General features: G+C 48.8%; 1 protein-coding gene across 1 annotated transcript; it reads right to left on the minus strand.

Annotated features, from left to right (window-relative positions):
- Positions 1–423: 423 nt before the first annotated feature.
- Positions 424–26,471, minus strand: cfap300 (cilia and flagella associated protein 300; the record flags this gene model as incomplete). The annotated part of the gene is made up of 7 exons (XM_084200856.1): positions 424–555; positions 745–811; positions 4,028–4,191; positions 6,842–6,999; positions 25,907–25,976; positions 26,090–26,171; positions 26,362–26,471. The coding sequence occupies 7 exons, from the start codon at positions 26,469–26,471 to the stop codon at positions 424–426; spliced, it is 783 nt and encodes a 260-aa protein (XP_084056982.1).
- Positions 26,472–26,890: the final 419 nt, after the last annotated feature.

Raw genomic sequence — 26,890 nt, forward strand, 5'->3', positions numbered from 1 at the left:
TTCTATAGTGGTAGACAGAACAGTTCTATAGTGGTAGACAGAACAGTTCTATAGTGGTAGACAGAACAGTTCTATAGTGGTAGACAGAACATTTCTATAGTAGTAGACAGAACAGTTCTATAGTTGTAGACAGTTCAGTCAGTCCTAGCAGGCCAGCTACTGAGGCAATAGACCAACTCAGTTTCTCCTTTTTCACCCTGAAGTAGGAACTCATTCACTCCCCCTACCGGATTGTCCAAAACATTGGATTGGTGCGTCTGTGTGTGTTACAGTGTGAAGGAGGCTACTCCATAACAGTGGATTGGTGTGTCTGTGTGTGTTACAGTGTGAAGGAGCCTACTCCATAACAGTGGATTGGTGTGTCTGTGTGTTACAGTGTGAAGGAGGCTACTCCATAACAGTGGATTGGTGTGTCTGTGTGTGTTACAGTGTGAAGGAGCCTACTCCATAACAGTAGTAGAACACATAGACGTGTCTTCTGAAGGGGTCCACTATGAGGTAGGAGAACGACTGATCCTCTCTTTCTCTAGCTGGGTAACACACACCTGATGCATCCTGCAGAGAACACACACACACACACACACACACACACACACACACACACACACACACACACACACACACACACACACACACACACACACACACACACATAGGATGAGATAAGGCATAGTCTCTCTCTCTCTATATATATATATATATAGCAGTAATGATAATATAATAATAATAACAATAGTCTGTTACCAGAGCAGAGACTTTGATGACAGTAGAAACCACACTGATCTCCTTGCTCTCTGGATTCTTCTGAACACTGGAACACACACCATCACACATACCATCTACTACTGTACTAGACCAGGGGGGTGTATGGTGTGGTGTATGGTGTATGGTGTGGTGTTGTGTATGGTGTGGTGTTGTGTATGGTGTATGGTGTGGTGTTTGGTATGGTGTATGGTGTGGTGTATGGTGTATGGTGTGGTGTATGGTGTGGTGTATGGTGTATGGTGTGGTGTTGTGTATGGTGTATGGTGTGGTGTATGGTGTGGTGTTTGGTATGGTGTATGGTGTGGTGTATGGTGTATGGTGTGGTGTATGGTGTGGTGTTTGGTGTGGTGTATGGTGTATGGTGTGGTGTATGGTGTATGGTGTGGTGTATGGTGTGTGTATGGTGTATGGTGTGGTGTATGGTGTGGTGTTTGGTGTGGTGTATGGTGTATGGTGTGGTGTATGGTGTATGGTGTGGTGTATGGTGTGTGTATGGTGTATGGTGTGGTGTATGGTATGGTGTATGGTGTGGTGTATGGTGTGGTGTATGGTGTGTGTATGGTGTGGTGTATGGTGTATGGTGTATGGTGTGGTGTATGGTGTGGTGTTGTGTATGGTGTGGTGTATGGTGTGGTGTATGGTGTATGGTGTGGTGTTGTGTATGGTGTATGGTGTGGTGTATGGTGTGGTGTTTGGTATGGTGTATGGTGTGGTGTATGGTGTATGGTGTGGTGTATGGTGTGGTGTATGGATTATGGTGTGGTGTTGTGTATGGTGTATGGTGTGGTGTATGGTGTGGTGTTTGGTATGGTGTATGGTGTGGTGTATGGTGTATGGTGTGGTGTATGGTGTGGTGTATGGTGTGGTGTTTGGTGTGGTGTATGGTGTATGGTGTGGTGTATGGTGTATGGTGTGGTGTATGGTGTGTGTATGGTGTATGGTGTGGTGTATGGTGTGGTGTTTGGTGTGGTGTATGGTGTATGGTGTGGTGTATGGTGTATGGTGTGGTGTATGGTGTGTGTATGGTGTATGGTGTATGGTGTGGTGTATGGTATGGTGTATTGTGTGGTGTATGATGTGGTGTATGGTGTGTGTATGGTGTGGTGTATGGTGTATGGTATGGTGTATGGTGTGGTGTATGGTGTGGTGTATGGTGTGTGTATGGTGTGGTGTATGGTGTGGTGTATGGTGTGGTTGGTGTATGGTGTGGTGTGTGTATGGTGTGGTGTGGTGTATGGTGTATGGTGTGGTGTATGGTGTGGTGTATGGTGTGTGTATGGTGTGGTGTATGGTGTGGTGTATGGTGTGTGTATGGTGTGGTGTATGGTGTATGGTGTGGTGTATGGTGTATGGTGTGGTGTATGGTGTGATGTTTGTATGGTGTTTGGTGTGGTGTATGGTGTGGTGTGTGTATGGTGTGGTGTATGGTGTGGTGTATGGTGTGGTGTATGGTGTGGTGTGTGTATGGTGCGGTGTATGGTGTGGTGTATGGTGTGGTGTATGGTGTGGTGTATGGTGTGGTGTTTGGTGTGGTGTATGGTGAATGGTGTATGGTGCATGGTGTGGTGTATGGTGTGTGTATGGTGTATGGTGTGGTGTATGGTGTGGTGTATGGTGTGGTGTATGGTGTGTGTATGGTGTGGTGTATGGTGTATGGTGTGGTGTATGGTATGGTGTATGGTGTGGTGTATGGTGTGTGTATGGTGTGGTGTATGGTGTGGTGTGTGTATGGTATGGTGTGGTGTATGGCGTATGGTGTGGTGTATGGTGTGGTGTATGGTGTGTGTATGGTGTGGTGTGTGTATGGTGTGGTGTATGGTGTGGTGTATGGTGTATGGTGTGGTGTATGGTGTGTGTATGGTGTGGTGTATGGTGTATGGTGTGGTGTATGGTGTATGGTGTATGGTGTGGTGTTTGGTGTGGTGTTTGGTGTGGTGTATGGTGTGGTGTGTGTATGGTGTGGTGTATGGTGTGGTGTATGGTGTGGTGTGTGGTGTATGGTGTGGTGTATGGTATGGTGTGGTGTGTGGTGTATGGTGTGGTGTATGGTGTGGTGTGTGGTGTGGTGTATGGTGCGGTGTTTGGTGTGGTGTGGTGTATGGTGTGGTGTGTGGTGTGGTGTATGGTGTGGTGTGGTGTATGGTGTGTGTATGGTGTGGTGTGTGTATGGTGTATGGTGTGGTGTATGGTGTGGTGTATGGTGTGTGTATGGTGTGGTGTGTGTATGGTGTGGTGTATGGTGTGGTGTATGGTGTATGGTGTATGGTGTGGTGTATGGTGTGTGTATGGTGTGTGGTGTGGTGTATGGTGTGGTGTTTGGTGTGGTGTATGGTGTGGTGTGTGGTGTGGTGTATGGTGTGGTGTGGTGTATGGTGTGTGTATGGTGTGGTGTGTGTATGGTGTATGGTGTGGTGTTTGGTGTGGTGTATGGTGTGGTGTGTGGTGTGGTGTATGGTGTGGTGTGGTGTATGGTGTGTGTATGGTGTGGTGTATGGTATGGTGTAAGGTGTGGTGTATGGTGTGGTGTATGGTGTGGTGTGGTGTATGGTGTGTGTATGGTGTGGTGTGTGTGTATGGTGTGGTGTATGGTGTGGTGTATGGTGTGGTGTGTGGTGTGGTGTTTGGTGTGGTGTATGGTGTGTGTATGGTGTGGTGTGTGTATGGTGTATGGTGTGGTGTATGGTGTGTGTATGGTGTGGTGTGTGTATGGTGTGGTGTATGGTGTGGTGTATGGTGTGTGTATGGTGTATGGTGTGGTGTATGGTGTGTGTATGGTGTATGGTGTGGTGTATGGTGTGTTTAAGTGTATGGTGTGTTTTTGTGTATGGTGTGTTTAAATATATGGTGTGTGTGCACGGTGTGTACGGTGTGTGTGTGTGTATGGTGTGGTGTATGGTGTGTTTGTGTGTATGGTGTGTGTGTAGGGTGTGGTGTATGGTGTGTGTATGGTGTGTGTGTATGATGTGTGTGTGTATGGTGTGTGTGTACGGTGTGTGTATGGTGTGTGTGTGTGTGGGTATGGTGTGTGTATGGTGTGTGTTTGTACGGTGTGTGTGTGTACAGAGTGTGTGTATGGTGTGGTGTATGGTGTGGTGTGTGTATGGTGTGGTGTATGGTGTGGTGTATGGTGTGGTGTATGGTGTGGTGTATGGTGTGGTGTGGTGTATGGTGTGGTGTATGGTGTGTGTATGGTGTGTGTGTATGGTGTGTGTTTGTATGGTGTGTGTGTGTACAGAGTGTGTGTAGGGTGTGTGTTGTGTACCTGACCAGGTCCCTATAAATGGTTCTAGTGGTTTCTATGTAGGGGTTGATGGTATCTTCATACTGACACAGCTCTCCTCCCAGAGTCACGTGTTTAAACAGAAGGAACAGGAACTCTCTCCTCTCCATCACTCCATACTCCTCACTGTCATCCTCATGTAGCATCTACACACGCACACACAGTCACACAGTCACACAGTCACACAGTAACACAGTAACACAGTGACACAGTCACACAGTAACACAGTAACACAGTAACACAGTCACACACGCACACACAGTCACACAGTGACACAGTCACACAGTAACACAGTAACACAGTGACACAGTCACACAGTAACACAGTCACACAGTAACACAGTCACACAGTGACACAGTCACACAGTAACACAGTCACACAGTAACACAGTCACACAGTAACACAGTCACACAGTAACACAGTCACACAGTAACACAGTCACACAGTCACACAGTAACACAGTAACACAGTCACATAGTCACACAGTGACACAGTCACACAGTCACACAGTAACACAGTCACACAGTAACACAGTCACACAGTAACACAGTCACACAGTCACACAGTAACACAGTAACATAGTCACACAGTCACACAGTCACACAGTAACACAGTGACACAGTAACACAGTGACACAGTCACACAGTAACACAGTCACACAGTAACACAGTCACACAGTGACACAGTCACACAGTAACACAGTCACACAGTAACACAGTCACACAGTAACACAGTCACACAGTCACACAGTCACACAGTAACACAGTCACACAGTAACACAGTCACACAGTAACACAGTCACACAGTAACACAGTAACACAGTCACATAGTCACACAGTGACACAGTCACACAGTCACACAGTAACACAGTCACACAGTCACACAGTAACACAGTAACACAGTGACACAGTCACACAGTAACACAGTAACACAGTAACACAGTCACACACGCACACACAGTCACACAGTGACACAGTCACACAGTAACACAGTAACACAGTGACACAGTCACACAGTAACACAGTCACACAGTAACACAGTCACACAGTGACACAGTCACACAGTAACACAGTCACACAGTAACACAGTCACACAGTAACACAGTCACACAGTAACACAGTCACACAGTGACACAGTCACACAGTAACACAGTCACACAGTAACACAGTGACACAGTAACACAGTAACACAGTCACATAGTCACACAGTGACACAGTCACACAGTCACACAGTAACACAGTAACACAGTAACATAGTCACACAGTCACACAGTAACACAGTGACACAGTCACACAGTAACACAGTCACACAGTAACACAGTCACACAGTCACACAGTAACACAGTCACACAGTAACACAGTCACACAGTAACACAGTCACACAGTAACACAGTAACACAGTAACACAGTCACACAGTAACACAGTCACACAGTAACACAGTAACACAGTAACATAGTCACACAGTGACACAGTCACACAGTCACACAGTAACACAGTCACACAGTCACACAGTAACACAGTCACACAGTCACACAGTAACACAGTCACACAGTCACACAGTCACACAGTAACACAGTAACATAGTCACACAGTAACACAGTCACACAGTCACACAGTAACACAGTAACACAGTCACACAGTAACACAGTCACACAGTCACACAGTAACACAGTCACACAGTAACACAGTAACACAGTCACACAGTCACACAGTCACACAGTAACACAGTCACACAGTCACACAGTCACACAGTAACACATTAACACAGTCACACAGTAACTCAGTAACACAGTCACACAGTCACACAGTAACACAGTCACACAGTAACACAGTCACACAGTAACACAGTAACACAGTCACACAGTAACACAGTCACACAGTGACACAGTCACACAGTCACACAGTAACACAGTCACACAGTCACACAGTAACACAGTAACACAGTAACCCAGTCACACAGTCACACAGTCACACAGTAACACAGTCACACAGTAACACAGTAACACAGTAACACAGTCACACAGTAACACAGTCACACAGTAACACAGTAACATAGTCACACAGTGACACAGTCACACAGTCACACAGTAACACAGTCACACAGTCACACAGTAACACAGTCACACAGTCACACAGTAACACAGTCACACAGTCACACAGTCACACAGTAACACAGTAACATAGTCACACAGTAACACAGTCACACAGTCACACAGTAACACAGTAACACAGTCACACAGTAACACAGTCACACAGTCACACAGTCACACAGTAACACAGTCACACAGTAACACAGTAACACAGTCACACAGTCACACAGTCACACAGTAACACAGTCACACAGTCACACAGTCACACAGTCACACAGTAACACATTCACACAGTCACACAGTAACTCAGTAACACAGTCACACAGTCACACAGTAACACAGTCACACAGTAACACAGTCACACAGTAACACAGTAACACAGTCACACAGTAACACAGTCACACAGTAACACAGTCACACAGTCACACAGTAACACAGTCACACAGTCACACAGTAACACAGTAACACAGTAACCCAGTCACACAGTCACACAGTCACACAGTAACACAGTCACACAGTAACACAGTAACACAGTAACACAGTCACACAGTCACACAGTCACACAGTAACACAGTAACACAAAATGCATAAGACATTATGATAGCATAATAGGAGCATAATGACCTTTTTAAGTTGCAGAAATGGCATTAACGTGTGCGTGTTGTGTGTTTGTGAAGGTGTGTTTGTGATGGTGTGCATATGTTACCTGTCTCAGTAGGTCGTAGTCAGGGTGTGTGTCATGGAAACATTTGATGATGTGTCCAGAGCGTGTGACGATTCCACTGGAGTAGAGAGGGTCAAACATCTCCATGCTGACCTGACTGCACGGCACCACCTCTGCCTGCACACACACCACCTCACTCTCTGGAACACACACACACACCACCTCACTCTCTGGAACACACACACACACCACCTCACTCTCTGGAACACACACACACACCACCTCACTCTCTGGAACACACACACACACCACCTCACTCTCTGGAACACACACACACACCACCTCACTCTCTGGAACACACACACACACCACCTCACTCTCTGGAACACACACACACACCACCTCACTCTCTGGAACACACACACACACCACCTCACTCTCTGGAACACACACACACACCACCTCACTCTCTGGAACACACACACACACCACCTCACTCTCTGGAACACACACACACACCACCTCACTCTCTGGAACACACACACACACCACCTCACTCTCTGGAACACACACACACACCACCTCACTCTCTGGAACACACACACACACCACCTCACTCTCTGGAACACACACACACACCACCTCACTCTCTGGAACACACACACACACCACCTCACTCTCTGGAACACACACACACACCACCTCACTCTCTGGAACACACACACACACCACCTCACTCTCTGGAACACACACACACACACCACCTCACTCTCTGGAACACACACACACACCACCTCACTCTCTGGAACACACACACACACCACCTCACTCTCTGGAACACACACACACACCACCTCACTCTCTGGAACACACACACACACCACCTCACTCTCTGGAACACACACACACACCACCTCACTCTCTGGAACACACACACACACCACCTCACTCTCTGGAACACACACACACACCACCTCACTCTCTGGAACACACACACACACCACCTCACTCTCTGGAACACACACACACACCACCTCACTCTCTGGAACACACACACACACCACCTCACTCTCTGGAACACACACACACACCACCTCACTCTCTGGAACACACACACACACCACCTCACTCTCTGGAACACACACACACACCACCTCACTCTCTGGAACACACACACACACCACCTCACTCTCTGGAACACACACACACACCACCTCACTCTCTGGAACACACACACACACCACCTCACTCTCTGGAACCCACACACACACCACCTCACTCTCTGGAACCCACACACACACCACCTCACTCTCTGGAACACACACACACACCACCTCACTCTCTGGAACACACACACACACCACCTCACTCTCTGGAACACACACACACACCACCTCACTCTCTGGAACACACACACACACCACCTCACTCTCTGGAACACACACACACACCACCTCACTCTCTGGAACACACACACACACCACCTCACTCTCTGGAACACACACACACACCACCTCACTCTCTGGAACACACACACACACCACCTCACTCTCTGGAACACACACACACACTGTACTGTACTGATGGAAGATACCTGCCGTCTTACGGGCTCCTGAACAATTCTGATATTTTGTGTTTTTTACGCTGATCTGAACTTTATTTTTACATAACGTCTCCGTCATCATTTCCTATGACCGAAAACAGCTTCTGGACATCAGAACAGCGATCACTAACCTCCATTTAGATGAAGATTTCTACTTCAACGAGTCGGCAGCTCTGGATGTTCTGCTTACCCCGGACCAGGCCCTGATCCCGGGACTCGAAAGAGGAAGTGGGCTTACCCCGGACCAGGCCCTGATCCCGGGACTCGAAAGAGGAAGCGGGTTTACCCCAGACAAGGCCCTGATCCCGGGACTCGAAAGAGGAAGCGGGCTTACCCCGGACCAGGCCCTGATCCCGGGACTCGAAAGAGGAAGCGGCAGCGAAAGAGGCAAGCAAGGCCGCGTCAAGACAAGACTACGTCGGCGAGCATCTAGACCGCCATTGCCCTCTGTTTTGTTGGGCAGTCACTGGAGAACAAACTGGTTGAGCTCCGTTCCAGACTATCTTATCAACGGGACCTGAAAAACTGTAATCTCCTATGTTTCTTGGAGTCGTGCCTGAACGAGGACATGGATGTACAACATGCTAATTTTTCTATGCATCGTCAAGATGGTGAAGACCAGACGGCAGACTCGGGTAAGGCTAGAGGGGGTGTTCCTCTTTGTTAACAACAGCTAATGTTAAGGAAGTCTTTACTTTTTTCCTCGCCTGAGTTAGAATACCTCATGATAAGCTGCAGACCATACTATTTACCAAGAGAGTTTTCAGATATATTTTTCGTAGCGGTCTATTTACCACCATAAACCGATGCTGGCACTAAGACAGCACTCAACCAGCTGTATAGGGCCATAAGCAAACAAGAAAATGCTCATCCAGAGGCGGCGCTTCTCGTGGCTGGTGATTTTAATGCAGGAAAACTGAAATCCGTTTTACCTCATTTTCCCCAGCATGTCACCTGTGCAACTAGAGGTGACAAAAGTCTAGATCAGCTTTACTCCACACACAGAAGTGCATACAAGGCCCTTCCTCGCCTTCCCTTCGGCAAATCAGACCATAACGCTATTCTCCTGATTCCTGCTTACAAGCAAAAACTCAAACGGATAGTACTGGAAGTGGTGCGACGACAGGACTGTTTTGCTAGCACAGACTGGAATATGTTTTTCAGGATTCATCCGATAATATTTACCACATCAGTCACCGGCTTCATAAATAAGTGCATCGACGACATTGTCTCCACAGTGACTGTACGTACATACCCCAACCAGAAGCCATGGATTGCAGGCAACAGCCGCACTGAGCTAAAGGTTAGAGCTGCCGCTTTCAAGGAGCGGGACATTAATCCGGACGATTATAAGAAATTACACTACGACCTCCGACAAGCTTCAAACAGGCAAAGCATCAATACAGGACTAAGATCGAATCCTACTACGCCATTTCTGACGCTCGACAAACTATCACGGATTACAAAGGGAAACCCAGCCGTGAGCTGCCCAGCGACACGAGCCTACCAGATGAGCTAAATGCCGTCTATGCTTGTTTCGAGGCAAACAACACTGAACCATGAGAGCACCAGCTGTTCCGGACGACTGTGTGATCTTGCTCTCCGTAGCCGATGTGAGTAAGACCTTTAAACTGGTTAACATTCACAAGGCCGTGGGATCAGACGGAATACCAGGACGCATACGCCGAGCATGCGCCGAACATCTTGCAAGTGTCTTCACAGATTACTTTTTCTCCCCAATTTCGATCTTGAGAGGCGAAGGTCGAGTCATGCGTCCTCTGAAACATGACCCGCCAAACCGCGCTTCTTAACACCAGCCCGCTTAACCCGGAAGCCAGCCGCTTTCACTGACATTTTCAACCTCTGAACCGTATGGCTACCCCTACCCTGGCCACCAGCTCCTCACCCTCCGCTGCAACTTGCCCCCCCCCGCTTCTCCTTCACCCAAATTCAGATAGCAGATGTCCTGAAAGAGCTGCTAAATCTGGACCCCTACAAATCAGCTGGGCTAGACAATCTGGACCCTTTCTTTCTAAAATTAGCCGCAGAAATTGTCGCAACCCCTATTACTAGCCTGTTCAACCTCTCTTTCGTATCGTCTGAGATCCCCAGAGATTGGAAAGCTGCCGCAGTCATCCCCCTCTTCAAAGGGGGTGACACTAAAAAATAAAATAAAAAAAATAACAACTTGTTTCTAGCAGTCCCCGTGCCCAAGAACGCCAAGGTAACCTGCCTAAATGACTACCGACCCGTAGCACTGACGTCTGTAATACCAACATGTTTCAAGCAGACCACCATAGTCCCCGTGCCCAAGAACGCCAAGGTAACCTGCCTAAATGACTATTGCCCCGTAGCACTCACATCTGTAGCCATGAAATGCTTTGAAAGGCTGGTCATGGCTCACATCAACACCATCATCCCAGACACCCTGGACCCACTCCAATTCACATACCGACCAAACAGATCACGCAATCTCGATTGCACCCTCACCCACCTGGACAAAATGAATACCTACAGTGCCTTCAGAAAGTATTCCACATTTTGTTGTGTTACAGCCTGAATTCAAAATGGATTAAATAGGATTTTTTTCCTCACCCATCTACACACAATACCGCATAATGACAAAGTGAAAACATGTTTTTAGAAATCTTTGATTTATTGAAAATTAAATACAGAAATATCTTATTTACATCACTATTCAACACTAGTCAATACTTTGTAGAAGCACCTTTGGCAGCGATTACATTTACATTTTACATTTAAGTCATTTAGCAGACGCTCTTATCCAGAGCGACTTACAGTTAGTGAATACCTATTTTTCTTTATATATACTGGCCCCCCGTAGGAATCGAACCCACAACCCTGGCGTTGCAAACGCCATGCTCTATCAACTGAGCTACATCCCTGCCGGCCATTCCCTCCCCTACCCTGGACGACGCTGGGCCAATTGTGCGCCGCCCATGAGTCTCCCGGTCGCGGCCAGCTACGACAGAGCCTGGATTCGAACCAGGATCTCTAGTGGCACAGTTAGCACTGCGATGCAGTGCCTTAGACCACTGCGCCACTCAGGAGTACAGCTGTGAGTCTTTCTGGGTAAGTCTCTAAGAGCTTTGCACATCTGGATTGAACAACATTTGCACACTTTTTAAAAGTTCTGTCAAATTGGTTGTTGATCATTGCTAGACAACCATTTTCAGGTCTTGCCATAGTAGATTTAATTCAAAACTAACTTTACCACCCAGGAACATTCACTGTCTTCTTTGTAAGCAACTCCAGTGTAGATTTGGTTATTGTCCTGCTGAAAGGTGAATTCATCTCTGGTGGAAAGCAGACTGAACCAGGTTTTTCTCTAGGATTTTGTCTGTGCGTAGCTCCATTCCAGTTACATTTTTCATCCTGAAAAACTCCCCAGTACTTAATGATTACAAGCATACCCATAACATGATGCAGCCACCACTATGCTTGGAGTGGTACTCAGTAATGTGTTGTATTGGATTTGCCCCAATCATAACACTTTGTATTCAGGACAAAAAGCTAATTGCTTTGCCAAATTTTTTGCAGTTTTACTTTAGCGCCTTGTTGCAAACAGGATGCATGTCTTGGATTAGTTTTATTCTGTACAGGCTTCCTTCTTTTCACTCTGTCATTTAGGTTAGTATTATGGAGTAACTACAATGTTGTTGATCCATCCTCAGTTGTCTCCTATCACTTCACTTCCTATCATTTCTTTTGTTTGCTTCCTGTCTTTCAGTTTGGTGTGGGTTTTTCTTTTGTTTGCTTCCTGTCTTTCAGTTTGGTGTGGGTTTTTCTTTTGTTTGCCTCTTCTTGGGCAAATTTACCGTATGGTACCGGGGGCTCGTCCGGGATCTTGTTTCCCATGAGTATGGTAGTCGCTCTAATCACCTGTTCTGAAGCTCTGCTGTGCCCAGGTATTTTAGTGTTCAAAATACACTTTTGTGGTAGAGCTTCTGTCACTGACATCCACCCTGAGTGGTTATAAGATTGGTGGAACCATTTTGAAAGTTGTATAAATACACAGGCTTCTAAAAATAAAGCCATGGACTTTAAGTTGGAAGCATTTGTGGAAGACCCTCCATGGGAGATGCTAGATTAATGTACGACGGTAAATCTGCTCGTCATTGCAAAGCATTATGACATCAAAGTTGCACATGCCGATTCTAAAGCAGTAGTCAAAGAGTTGATCGGTACTGCTTTGGTGGAGGAGAAAATCCTTCTAGAGAGGGGGGAGGATGAAAAGGTTCCTACGGGTGGTAGAGGACACCCCATAGAGATATATGGTAGAGGACACCCCATAGAGATAGATATGGTAGAGGACACCCCATAGAGATAGATATGGTAGAGGACACCCCATAGAGATAGATATGGTAGAGGACACCCCATAGAGATAGATATGGTAGAGGACACCCCATAGAGATAGATATGGTAGAGGACACCCCATTGACATTCAGCTGAGAGAGGTAGAACTAAAGGCAAAATGGGAACAACAGAAATTTGAGCTTGACCACAAGGGAAAGAGAACATACAGCCAGACTACAACAACAACAATTTGCGCATGCCATTTGACTGAAAGAGAGAGATCTGGAAGTACTCCGAATCAAGTCAGGCCGTCTTGCACCCTCAACAGTTTAATCTTGGTCGGAACAGCTGGCTTGTACCGCCTTTCAACAAAAAGATGGATGTATATTTTACTATGAGCGGATTGCCACATCCCTAAAATGGTCGCAAGATATTTGGTCACTGCTCATCCAAAGCGTTCTTGGGGAAAAAGCTCAGAAAGTGTACGCCGCTTTATCTCTTGACCAGAGTTCAGTTTATGACACTGTTAAAGCTGCTATCCTTCAGGCTTATGAGTTGGTCCCAGAGGCATACAGACAACAGTTCCGTAAATTACAAAGACAGAATCACAAAGCCATGTTGCGTTGGCAAGGGAACAAGCATGTCTTTTTGATCGGTGGTGTGGTTCTCAAGAGGTCAAGGACCTTGAGGATTTAAAGACACTCATACTTCTCGAGCAGTTAAAAAATTGCCTTCACAAGAGGGTTGCTACCTACATTTATGAGCACAAGGATCTCACTCCTGAGAAAGCTGCAATTCTTTGAGTTTGTGTTGACACGTAACTACCTTCACAAAGAAAGCACCTACGCAAAAAGTAATCTAGAGAAGTCACCTCCTACGGCGAGGTTTCAATCCTTTTCTACTGTGCCCAAAGATAAAGATTGGCACAGTCCTTTTCTACTGTGCCCAAAGATAAAGATCGGCACAGTCCTTTTCTACAGTGCCCAAAGATAAAGATCGGCAGAAAACAACTGTTTTTCGTACCCGCCAGTTTGTCATTACTGCCGTGAGAAAGGATACATTGTCTCTCAGTGTAATAAGTTGAAAGAGAAAAAGCAATTTCTTCCTGTGGGAGCACTCCAGCCCATTAAGTCTCTGGTTGGGACTGGTGTATCTCCTCAACAAGATTTTGGATCAGATGTGCATGAACCCTTTGTTTCAGACGCGTTGGTGTCTCTGCAGAGTGGTGATGCTGTTAAGCAGCCGGTGAAGATACTGGGAGACACTGGGGCAGCGCTTCATGTTGGAGGGTGTTTTGCCTTTGCCTGACACTTCAGCAACTGGTTACAGTGTGTTAGTGCAAGGCATGGAGATGGGTTGCATGGAAGTTCCTTTGTATAATGTGGAACTCTAGTCTGGTCTTATTTCTGGTTCCGTTGTCGTTGGAGTGAGGCTTAGCCTACCGGTGAAGGGGTCTCATTCATTTTGGGAAATTATTTGGCTGGAGGGAAGGTTGTGCCAAATCCTGTCGTTTGTAAGGAACCCAGAGCAGAGGAACCTGATGGGTTATCAGTAAAGTACCCTAGACTGTTCCCAGTGTGTGCTGTTACACGTGCTATGTCTAAGAAAGTCGCAGGGAGCAAGTCTAGTGTTGAGGATGTCAGCCATTCCACCATAGCAAGTCTAGTGTTGAGGAGGATGTCAGCCATCCCACCATAGCAAGTCTAGTGTTGAGGAGGATGTCAGCCATTCCACCATAGCAAGTCTAGTGTTGAGGAGGATGTCAGCCATCCCACCATAGCAAGTCTAGTGTTGAGGAGGATGTCAGCCATTCCACCATAGCAAGTCTAGTGTTGAGGAGGATGTCAGCCATCCCACCATAGCAAGTCTAGTGTTGAGGATGTCAGCCATCCCACCATAGCAAGTCTAGTGTTGAGGAGGATGTCAGCCATTCCACCATAGCAAGTCTAGTGTTGAGGAGGATGCCAGCCATCCCACCATAGCAAGTCTAGTGTTGAGGAGGATGTCAGCCATCCCACCATAGCAAGTCTAGTGTTGAGGATGTCAGCCATCCCACCATAGCAAGTCTAGTGTTGAGGAGGATGTCAGCCATTCCACCATAGCAAGTCTAGTGTTGAGGAGGATGTCAGCCATCCCACCATAGCAAGTCTAGTGTTGAGGATGTCAGCCATCCCACCATAGCAAGTCTAGTGTTGAGGAGGATGTCAGCCATCCCACCATAGCAAGTCTAGTGTTGAGGAGGATGCCAGCCATCCCACCATAGCAAGTCTAGTGTTGAGGATGATGTCAGAGTTCCCACCATAGCAAGTCTAGTGTTGAGGAGGATGTCAGCCATTCCACCATAGCAAGTCTAGTGTTGAGAAGGATGTCAGCCATCCCACCATAGCAAGTCTAGTGTTGAGGATGATGTCAGAGTTCCCACCATAGCAAGTCTAGTGTTGAGGATGATGTCAGAGTTCCCACCATAGCAAGTCTAGTGTTGAGAAGGATGTCAGCCATCCCACCATAGCAAGTCTAGTGTTGAGGATGATGTCAGAGTTCCCACCATAGCAAGTCTAGTGTTGAGGATGATGTCAGAGTTCCCAGCATAGCAAGTCTAGTGTTGAGAAGGATGTCAGCCATCCCACCATAGCAAGTCTAGTGTTGAGGAGGATGTCAGCCATTCCACCATAGCAAGTCTAGTGTTGAGGAGGATGTCAGCCATCCCACCATAGCAAGTCTAGTGTTGAGGAGGATGTCAGCCATTCCACCATAGCAAGTCTAGTGTTGAGGAGGATGTCAGAGATTCCACCATAGCAAGTCTAGTGTTGAGGAGGATGTCAGCCATTCCACCATAGCAAGTCTAGTGTTGAGGAGGATGCCAGCCATCCCACCATAGCAAGTCTAGTGTTGAGGATGATGTCAGAGTTCCCACCATAGCAAGTCTAGTGTTGAGGATGATGTCAGAGTTCCCACCATAGCAAGTCTAGTGTTGAGGAGGATGCCAGCCATCCCACCATAGCAAGTCTAGTGTTGAGAAGGATGTCAGCCATCCCACCATAGCAAGTCTAGTGTTGAGGAGGATGTCAGCCATCCCACCATAGCAAGTCTAGTGTTGAGGAGGATGCCAGCCATCCCACCATAGCAAGTCTAGTGTTGAGGAGGATGTCAGCCATCCCACCATAGCAAGTCTAGTGTTGAGAAGGATGCCAGCCATCCCACCATAGCAAGTCTAGTGTTGAGAAGGATGCCAGCCATCCCACCATAGCAAGTCTAGTGTTGAGGATGATGTCAGAGTTCCCACCATAGCAAGTCTAGTGTTGAGGAGGATGCCAGCCATCCCACCATAGCAAGTCTAGTGTTGAGGATGATGTCAGAGTTCCCACCATAGCAAGTCTAGTGTTGAGGAGGATGTCAGCCATTCCACCATAGCAAGTCTAGTGTTGAGGAGGATGTCAGCCATCCCAGCATAGCAAGTCTAGTGTTGAGGATGATGTCAGAGTTCCCACCATAGCAAGTCTAGTGTTGAGGAGGATGTCAGCCATCCCACCATAGCAAGTCTAGTGTTGAGGAGGATGCCAGCCATCCCACCATAGCAAATCTAGTGTTGAGGAGGATGTCAGCCATCCCACCATAGCAAGTCTAGTGTTGAGGAGGATGTCAGCCATCCCACCATAGCAAGTCTAGTGTTGAGGAGGATGTCAGCCATCCCACCATAGCAAGTCTAGTGTTGAGGAGGATGTCAGCCATTCCACCATAGCAAGTCTAGTGTTGAGGATGCCAGCCATCCCACCATAGCAAGTCTAGTGTTGAGGAGGATGTCAGCCATTCCACCATAGCAAGTCTAGTGTTGAGGATGTCAGCCATTCCACCATAGCAAGTCTAGTGTTGAGGAGGATGCCAGCCATCCCACCATAGCAAGTCTAGTGTTGAGGATGATGTCAGAGTTCCCACCATAGCAAGTCTAGTGTTGAGGAGGATGTCAGCCATTCCACCATAGCAAGTCTAGTGTTGAGGAGGATGTCAGCCATTCCACCATAGCAAGTCTAGTGTTGAGGAGGATGTCAGCCATTCCACCATAGCAAGTCTAGTGTTGAGGAGGATGTCAGCCATCCACCATAGCAAGTCTAGTGTTGAGGAGGATGTCAGCCATCCCACCATAGCAAGTCTAGTGTTGAGGATGCCAGCCATTCCACCATAGCAAGTCTAGTGTTGAGGAGGATGTCAGAGTTCCCACCATAGCAAGTCTAGTGTTGAGGAGGATGTCAGCCATTCCACCATAGCAAGTCTAGTGTTGAGGATGCCAGCCATTCCACCATAGCAAGTCTAGTGTTGAGGAGGATGTCAGCCATTCCACCATAGCAAGTCTAGTGTTGAGGAGGATGTCAGCCATCCCACCATAGCAAGTCTAGTGTTGAGGAGGATGTCAGAGTTCCCACCATAGCAAGTCTAGTGTTGAGGATGCCAGCCATTCCACCATAGCAAGTCTAGTGTTGAGGAGGATGTCAGAGTTCCCACCATAGCAAGTCTAGTGTTGAGGAGGATGTCAGCCATTCCACCATAGCAAGTCTAGTGTTGAGGATGCCAGCCATCCCACCATAGCAAGTCTAGTGTTGAGGAGGATGTCAGCCATTCCACCATAGCAAGTCTAGTGTTGAGGAGGATGCCAGCCATTCCACCATAGCAAGTCTAGTGTTGAGGAGGATGCCAGCCATCCCACCATAGCAAGTCTAGTGTTGAGGAGGATGCCAGCCATTCCACCATAGCAAGTCTAGTGTTGAGGAGGATGTCAGCCATTCCACCATAGCAAGTCTAGTGTTGAGGAGGATGTCAGCCATTCCACCATAGCAAGTCTAGTGTTGAGGAGGATGTCAGCCATCCCACCATGGTCAATCTGTCAGATGTTTATTGGTGATCCTGATTTCGGTAAACCTCCTGAGTTGACCTCTCCTTTGAAAACCCCAAAGGTGAGTGAGTTTGTAGGACAGCTGAAGGAAGAGAGGGACCCTACAGTTGACACTTCCATGTCTAGGAAACAGCTGATTGCTGAACAGAGTACAGACGTTTCCCTCTCCCCTCTTTCTGCTGAGATGCGTCCAGAGGAGGAGTTTTATGAAGTTTGTGTGGGTTGAAAGTGACATGAGGAATACATTCGTGTGGGTTAAATCCAATTTAAATTCAGGCTAACAAAACAAAATGTGGAAAATGTGAAGTGGTGTGAATACTTTGTGAAGGCACCGTATGTAAGACTGCTGTTCGTTGACTACAGCTCAGCATTCAACACCATAGTCCCTCCAAGCTCACCCTAGTCCCCTCCAAGCTCATGGACTTCCTGATGGGCCGCCTCCAGGCAGTGAGGGTAGGCATCACCACATCCGCCACACTGATCCTCAACACGGGGGCCCCTCAGGGGTGCGTGCTTAGTCCCCTCCTGTACTCCCTGTTCGCCCACGACTGAGTGGCCACACATGACTCCAACACCATCATCAAGTTTGCTGATGACACAACGGTGGTAGGACTGATCACAGACGACTTTGAATCTGCGTATTTCTCCAGATCTCAGCTGTCCTGAGTCTGCACAGAACTGCCAGGACCTAGGATCAATGGAGACACTCAAGTTTTTTAATCCTGTATCCCTTGACACATTCATGAAAATAGTCATGGCCTCTAAACCTTCAAGCTGCATACTGGACCCTATTCCAACTAAACTACTGAAAGAGCTACTTCCTGTGCTTGGCCCTCCTATGTTGAACATAATAAATGTCTCCCTATCCACTGGATGTGAACCAAACTCACTAAAAGTGGCAGTAATATAGCCTCTCTTGAAAAAGCCAAACCTTGACCCAGAAAATGTAAAAAACTATTGGCCTATATCGAATCTCCCATTCCTCTCAAACATTGTAGAAAAAGCTGTTGCGCAGCAACTCACTGCCTTCCTGAAGACAGAAAATGTATACGAAACGCTTCAGTCTGGTTTTAGACCCCATCATAGCACTGAGACCGCACTCGTGAATGTAGTAAATTACCTTTTAATGGCGTCAGACCAAGGCTCTGCATCTGTCCTCGTGCTCCTAGACCTTAGTGCTGCTTTACAAGCGCCGTGCTCTACCAGCTGAGCTACAGAGTACCTGTACACAGCCCATCTGTAATTAGCCCACCCAACTACCTCATCCCTATATTGACGAACATATTAGAATATTTCAAGGACAGCTTTTTTCCATCTTCGTAACATCGCAAAAAATGATGCAGAAAAGCTCATCCATGCTTTTGTCACTTCTAGATTAGACTACTGCAATGCTCTACTCTCCGGATACCCGGAGAGTACTAAATAAAATAAACTAGAACCTAGCACTGGAGTGATCATATTACTCCAGTGCTAGCCTCTTTCCACTGGCTTCCTGTTAAGGCTAGGGCTGATTTCAAGGTTTTACTGCTAACCTACAAAGCATTACATGGGCTTGCTCCTACCTATCTCTCCGATTTGGTCCTGCCATACATACCCACCCGTACGCTACGGTCACAAGACGCAGGCCTCCTTATTGGCCCTAGAATTTCTAAGCAAACAGCTGGAGGCAGGACTTTCTCCTATAGAGCTCCATTTTTATGGAATGGTCTGCCTATCCATGTGAGAGACGCAGACTCAGTCTCGACCTTTAAGTCTTTACTGAATTCAGTAGGTCCTATGATTGAGTGTAGTCTGGCCCAGGGGTGCGAAGGAGAACGGAAAGGCACTGGAGCGACAAACCGCCCTTGCTGTCTCTGCCTGGCCGGCTCCCCTCCCCTCTCTCCACTGGGATTCTCTGCCTCTGACCCTGTTACGGGGGCTGAGTCACTGGCTTACTGGTGCTCTTCCATGCCGTCCCTAGGAGGGTGCATCACTTGAGTGGGTTGAGCCACTGACGTGATCTTCCTGTCCGGTTTGTCGCCCCCTCGGGCTCGTGCAGTGGAGGAGATCTTTGTGGGCTATACTGAGCCTTGTCTCAGGGTAGTAGGTTGGTGGTCTGTTGATATCCCTCTGGTGGTGTGGGGGCTGTGCTTTGGCAAAGTGGGTGGGGTTATATCCTGCCTGGTTGGCCCTGTCCGGGGGTATCGTCACATTGTCTCCCGACCACCCCCGTCTCAGCCTCCAGTATCTATGCTGCAATAGTCTATGTGCCGGGGGGCTAGGGTCAGTCTGTTTATATCTGGTGTTTATTCTCCTGTCTTATCCGGTGTCCTGTGTGAATTTAAGTATGCTCCCTCTAATTCTCTCTCTCTCCCTCTCTCCCTCTCTCCCTCCCCTCCCAGAGGACCTGAGCCCTAGGACCATGCCTCAGGACTACCTGGCCTGATGACTCCTGGCTGTCCCCAGTCCACCTGGTTGTGCTGCTGCTCCAGTTTAAACTCTTCTGCTTGCAGCTATGGAACCCTGACCTGTTCACTGGACGTGCTACCTTGTCCCAGACCTGCTGTTTTCAACTCTCTCTCTCTACCGCACCTGCTATTTCAACCTCTAAATGCCCGGCTATGAAAAGCCAAGTGACATTTGCTCCTGATGTACTGACCTGTTGCAACCTCTACAACCACTGTGATTATTATTTGACCCTGCTGGTCATCTATGAACGTTTGAACATCTTGGAGAAAAATCTGGCCTTAATGTTATAATCTCCACCCGGCACAGCCAGAAGGGGACTGGCCACCCCTCAGAGCCTGGTTCCTCTCTACCCAGCACAGCCAGAAGGGGACTGGCCACCCCTCAGAGTCTGGTTCCTCTCTACCCAGTACAGCCAGAAGGGGACTGGCCACCCCTCAGAGCCTGGTTCCTCTCTACCCAGTACAGCCAGAAGAGGACTGGCCACCCCTCAGAGCCTGGTTCCTCTGGTCTACCCAGTACAGCCAGTAGAGGACTGGCCACCCCTCAGAGCCTGGTTCCTCTCTACCCAGCACAGCCAGAAGGGGACTGGCCACCCCTCAGAGCCTGGTTCCTCTCTACCCAGTACAGCCAGAAGAGGACTGGCCACCCCTCAGAGCCTGGTTCCTCTGGTCTACCCAGTACAGCCAGTAGAGGACTGGCCACCCCTCAGAGCCTGGTTCCTCTCCACCCAGTACAGCCAGTAGAGGACTGGCCACCCCTCAGAGCCTGGTTCCTCTCTACCCAGTACAGCCAGAAGAGGACTGGCCACCCCTCAGAGCCTGGTTCCTCTCTACCCAGTACAGCCAGTAGAGGACTGGCCACCCCTCAGAGCCTGGTTCCTCTCTACCCAGTACAGCCAGTAGAGGACTGGTCACCCCTCAGAGCCTGGTTCCTCTCTACCCAGTACAGCCAGTAGAGGACTGGCCACCCCTCAGAGCCTGGTTCCTCTCTACCCAGTACAGCCAGAAGAGGACTGGCCACCCCTCAGAGCCTGGTTCCTCTCTACCCAGTACAGCCAGTAGAGGACTGGCCACCCCTCAGAGCCTGGTTCCTCTCTACCCAGTACAGCCAGTAGAGGACTGGCCACCCCTCAGAGCCTGGTTCCTCTCTACCCAGTACAGCCAGAAGGGGACTGGCCACCCCTCAGAGCCTGGTTCCTCTCTACCCAGTACAGCCAGTAGAGGACTGGTCACCCCTCAGAGCCTGGTTCCTCTCTACCCAGTACAGCCAGTAGAGGACTGACCACCCCTCAGAGCCTGGTTCCTCTCTACCCAGTACAGCCAGAAGAGGACTGGCCACCCCTCAGAGCCTGGTTCCTCTCTACCCAGTACAGCCAGTAGAGGACTGGCCACCCCTCAGAGCCTGGTTCCTCTCTACCCAGTACAGCCAGTAGAGGACTGGCCACCCCTCAGAGCCTGGTTCCTCTCTACCCAGTACAGCCAGAAGGGGACTGGCCACCCCTCAGAGCCTGGTTCCTCTCTACCCAGTACAGCCAGTAGAGGACTGGCCACCCCTCAGAGCCTGGTTCCTCTCTACCCAGTACAGCCAGTAGAGGACTGGCCACCCCTCAGAGCCTGGTTCCTCTCTACCCAGTACAGCCAGAAGAGGACTGGCCACCCCTCAGAGCCTGGTTCCTCTCTACCCAGTACAGCCAGTAGAGGACTGGCCACCCCTCAGAGCCTGGTTCCTCTCTACCCAGTACAGCCAGTAGAGGACTGGTCACCCCTCAGAGCCTGGTTCCTCTCTAGGTTTCTTCCTAGGTTCCTGCCTTTCTAGGGAGTTTTTCCTAGCCACCGTGCTTCTACATCTGCATTGCTGCTGTTTGGGGTTTTAGGCTGGGTTTCTGTATAAGGACTGTGACATCGGCTGATGTAAAAGGGGCTTTATAAATAAAATATGATTGATTGATTGATAGATAGATATTCACCACAGCACCATGTGGATGACAGCCCCAGCATCATATTCACCACAGCACCATGTGGATGACAGCCCCAGCATCATATTCACCACAGCACCATGTGGATGACAGCCCCAGCATCATATTCACCACAGCACCATGTGGATGACAGCCCCAGCATCATATTCACCACAGCACCATGTGGATGACAGCCCCAGCATCATATTCACCACAGCACCATGTGGATGACAGCCCCAGCATCATATTCACCACAGCACCATGTGGATGACAGCCCCAGCATCATATTCACCACAGCACCATGTGGATGACCGCCCCAGCATCATATTCACCACAGCACCATGTGGATGACAGCCCCAGCATCATATTCACCACAGCACCATGTGGATGACCGCCCCAGCATCATATTCACCACAGCACCATGTGGATGACAGCCCCAGCATCATATTCACCACAGCACCATGTGGATGACAGCCCCAGCATCATATTCACCACAGCACCATGTGGATGACAGCCCCAGCATCATATTCACCACAGCACCATGTGGATGACAGCCCCAGCATCATATTCACCACAGCACCATGTGGATGACAGCCCCAGCATCATATTCACCACAGCACCATGTGGATGACAGTCATGGAGGTATGTAGTACATTCACTTAGCCCAGATGAGACTATGCTTATCTTTCCTGTTTTGCACAGAAGGAAGACAGAGACCTGAGGGAAGAAGTTAAGGTGCTAAAGAGTGGGCAAGCAGGTGAGGTTTCTAAAGGTCCGGGTGGTATCGGACGCTTGAGATGAATAACAAGATGAATACCTTGTTAGCCTATCAACAGGCCAATGGGTCGGTTGGAGATTTGTCCTTGCCTGATCTCAATCTCCCGATGGGGGACCGGCGAGGCCTGGAGCTGCTGGACGACCAGGCTGAGCCAGGACACCGAGCTCCAGGAGACCAGGCTGAGCCAGAACACAGAGCTCCAGGAGACCAGGCTGAGCCAGAACACCGAGCTCCAGGAGACCAGGCTGAGCCAGGACACCGAGCTGCTGGACGACCAGGCTGAGCCAGAACACAGAGCTCCAGGAGACCAGGCTGAGCCAGAACACCAAGCTCCAGACCAGGCTGAGCCAGAACACCGAGCTCCAGGAGACCAGGCTGAGCCAGGACACCGAGCTGCTGGACGACCAGGCTGAGCCAGAACACAGAGCTCCAGGAGACCAGGCTGAGCCAGAACACCGAGCTCCAGGAGACCAGGCTGAGCCAGAACACCGAGCTCCAGGAGACCAGGCTGAGCCAGAACACAGAGCTCCAGGAGACCAGGCTGAGCCAGAACACAGAGCTCCAGGAGACCAGGCTGAGCCAGAACACCGAGCTCCAGGAGACCAGGCTGAGCCAGAACACCGAGCTCCAGGAGACCAGGCTGAGCCAGAACACCGAGCTCCAGGAGACCAGGCTGAGCCAGAACACCGAGCTCCAGGAGACCAGGCTGAGCCAGAACACCGAGCTCCAGGAGACCAGGCTGAGCCAGAACACAGAGCTCCAGGAGACCAGGCTGAGCCAGAACACAGAGCTCCAGGAGACCAGGCTGAGCCAGAACACCGAGCTCCAGGAGACCAGGCTGAGCCAGAACACCGAGCTCCAGGAGACCAGGCTGAGCCAGAACACCGAGCTCCAGGAGACCAGGCTGAGCCAGAACACAGAGCTCCAGGAGACCAGGCTGAGCCAGAACACCGAGCTCCAGGAGACCAGGCTGAGCCAGGACACCGAGCTCCAGGAGACCAGGCTGAGCCAGGACACCGAGCTCCAGGAGACTCTTGGAAGTGTGCTCAGAATTTTATATAGTCATTGCTTTTCCGGGAAGGAGCAAGAGACATTCAACTTTGACCCTGTTGTTGCGACCGTTGTAACCTGACGTGACCGCAGCATGTTCTAAATTCCTCCCCTCAGAATATTAACATAAGGCATTTATATTACATGTAAATACTTATTGGAAATTTGACATTTGCCTTTACACTGTCACATTTACATTTAAGTCATTTAGCAGACGCTCTTATCCCGAGCGACTTACAGTTAGTGAATACATATTTTTTTATACTGGCCCCCCGTGGGAATCGAACCCACAACCCTGGCGTTGCAAACGCCATGCTCTATCAACTCTGTCCCTGCCGGCCATTCCCTCCCCTACCCTGGACGACGCTGGGCCAATTGTGCGCCGGCCATGAGTCTCCCGGTCGCGGCCGGCTGCGACAGAGCCTGGATTCGAACCAGGATCTCTAGTGGCACAGCTAGCACTGCGATGCGGCGCCTTAGACCACTGCACCACTCAGTCACAAATGTATACTGAGCAAAAATATAAAACGCAACATGGAACAATTTCAACGATTTTACTGACTTACAGTTCATGTAAGGAAATCAGTCAATTGAAATAAATAAATTAGGCCCTAATCTATGGATTTCACATGACTGGGCAGGGGCGCAGCCAATCAGAATGAGTTTTTCCCCACAAAAAGGCTTTATTACAGACAGAAATACTCCTCACTTTCATCAGCTGTCCGGGTGGCTGGTCTCAGACGATCCAGCAGGCGAAGAAGCCGGATGTGGAGGTCCTGGGCTGGCGTGGTGACACGTGGTCTGCGGTTGTGAGGCCGGTTGGACGTACTGCCAAATTCTCTAAAACTATGTTGGAGGCGGCTTATGGCAGAGAAATTAACATTCAATTCTCTGGCAACAACTCTGGTGGACATTTCTGCAGTCAGCATGCCAATTGCACGCTCCCTCAAAACTTGAGACATCTGTGGCATTGTGTTGTGTGACAAAACTGTACATTTTAGAGTGGCCTTTTATTGTCCCCAGCACAAGGTGCAGATAATTGAATGTTCATTTATCTACCATAAGCTGCCTCCAACGTCGTTTTAGAGAATTTGGCAGTACATCCAACCGGCCTCACAACCGCAGACCACGTGTAACCACGCCAGCCCAGGACCTCCACATCCGGCTTCATCACCTGTGGGAGCGTCAGAGAGGGGGAGGGTGCTGAGGAGTGTTCTGTCTGTAATAAAGCCCTTTTGTGGGGAAAAACTCATTCTGACTGGCTCGTTGTGGCTCCCAAGTGGGTGGACCTATGCCCTCTTAGGCCCACCGATGGCTGCGCCCCTGCCCAGTCATGTGAAATCCATAGATTAGGGCCTAATTTATTTATTTCAATTGACTGATTTCCTTATATGATCTGTAACTCAACAAAATTGTTGAAATTGTTGCATGTTGAGTTTATATTTTTGCTCAGTATAGATGCCTATAGGCTATTTTAGTTTTAACTTATTTTCTTTGATCTTTATGTTTCTGTACTTGATTTAATAGAGTCTTCTTTTTTATTTTTAGTAAATTTACAATGTCACTTTGATTCCTTTACTATGTCACTTTTGTTGCCATTTCACTGTGTGAGAAGCCTGTCATAAAAAAATCAATATTGATTGGACTATTTATTTGTTGTCACCTCTTGATCCAGGGAACCAGGACTGGACCTCATTATGTGATATTTTTCACCCACACACGCATAATAACTTACAGTACTGGTAAATAATCACCAACCGTTTTTCAAATGGACATGGCATCAAATGTATGTTAAATAATAGAAATCGATCAAAACAAGTGGCGACAGGGAGTAGGCACGCCGCTGGCTTGACGCTGAAAACGCGTCTTGCCTCCAACTGGCAGCTGTAGTGTAGAAGGCAAGGGCTGGTGGGCTGCGTGAGGAAAACGGCACCTGAATGGCAGGAGCATGGCTGCCGCTTGACAAAGCGTCATATCACCCAGTGAATGAGGCAACTGGCAAAAAACCTCTGGAGGGACGCAGGCCTCCCGATTGCTAACTGGGTAGAGGTGACAGATGTGACATGACATACCCAGAGTAACCCAGCTTCCAGCCTCCATCTTCCTGAGGTTGGTCAGCACACAGGGGTCTCTGAAGAAACTCTGACACACACAGACACACACACACGCACACACAGAGTTACTATTGGCCCTTTACAATGTGCAGTGCCTGGAAATGTGTGTGTGTGTGTGTGTGTGTGTGTACGTTAACTCACCAGTGTAAAGTCGTGGCTGTTGTATGGGTAGAAGGTCTGGTCAAAGCTGAAGGCCTGGGCTGAGATACGTCCTAGCATGGACCTGACACCCACACGAATCCATTAGCTGGTTTCACTAGAACTCTGACACACTGATATAGCTAGCTAGTTTGTCTGTCTACATAGCTGGTCGGCTAACGTTAGTAACAGTAGCTAGCTATGGTGCTGTTGATAACTATAGCTATAAACATTGACAAATAAATGACACAAAACCATAACATCTATAACGTCACCATTTCATGAGGAGTTGTAGTGTGCTTCTGTCCTGAAGGAATGGGAATGTCTTGGTCGGGAGGAGGTTGAAGGAAAACTTCGTCTCAAACGGGCTACTCTTAGATGCCATGTCCACCGTCGGGTTGTTGATGTCTATTGGTCACCATGGCGACGGACCCACTCGTCAAATAGTCTACTGCAGGGTGCGTTCCTACATTCACTCTGGAGCCACTCGTCAACCTGCAGGGTGCGTTCCCACATTCACTCTGGAGCCACTCGTCAACCTGCAGGGTGCGTTCCCACATTCACTCTGGAGCCACTCGTCAACCTGCAGGGTGCGTTCCCACATTCACTCTGGAGCCACTCGTCAACCTGCAGGGTGCGTTCCCACATTCACTCTGGAGCCACTCGTCAACCTGCAGGGTGCGTTCCCACATTCACTCTGGAGCCACAGGTCGCGCTGCGCATTCATACATTCAGAGCATCCGTTTGTAAATTCAGAGCATCCGTTTGTAAATTCAGAGCATCCGTTTGTAAATTCAGAGCATC

This window comes from Coregonus lavaretus (genome assembly GCF_964263955.1).
Source record: "Coregonus lavaretus genome assembly, contig: HAP1_SCAFFOLD_384, whole genome shotgun sequence".
In the NCBI taxonomy this organism is placed as follows: Eukaryota; Metazoa; Chordata; class Actinopteri; order Salmoniformes; family Salmonidae; genus Coregonus; species Coregonus lavaretus.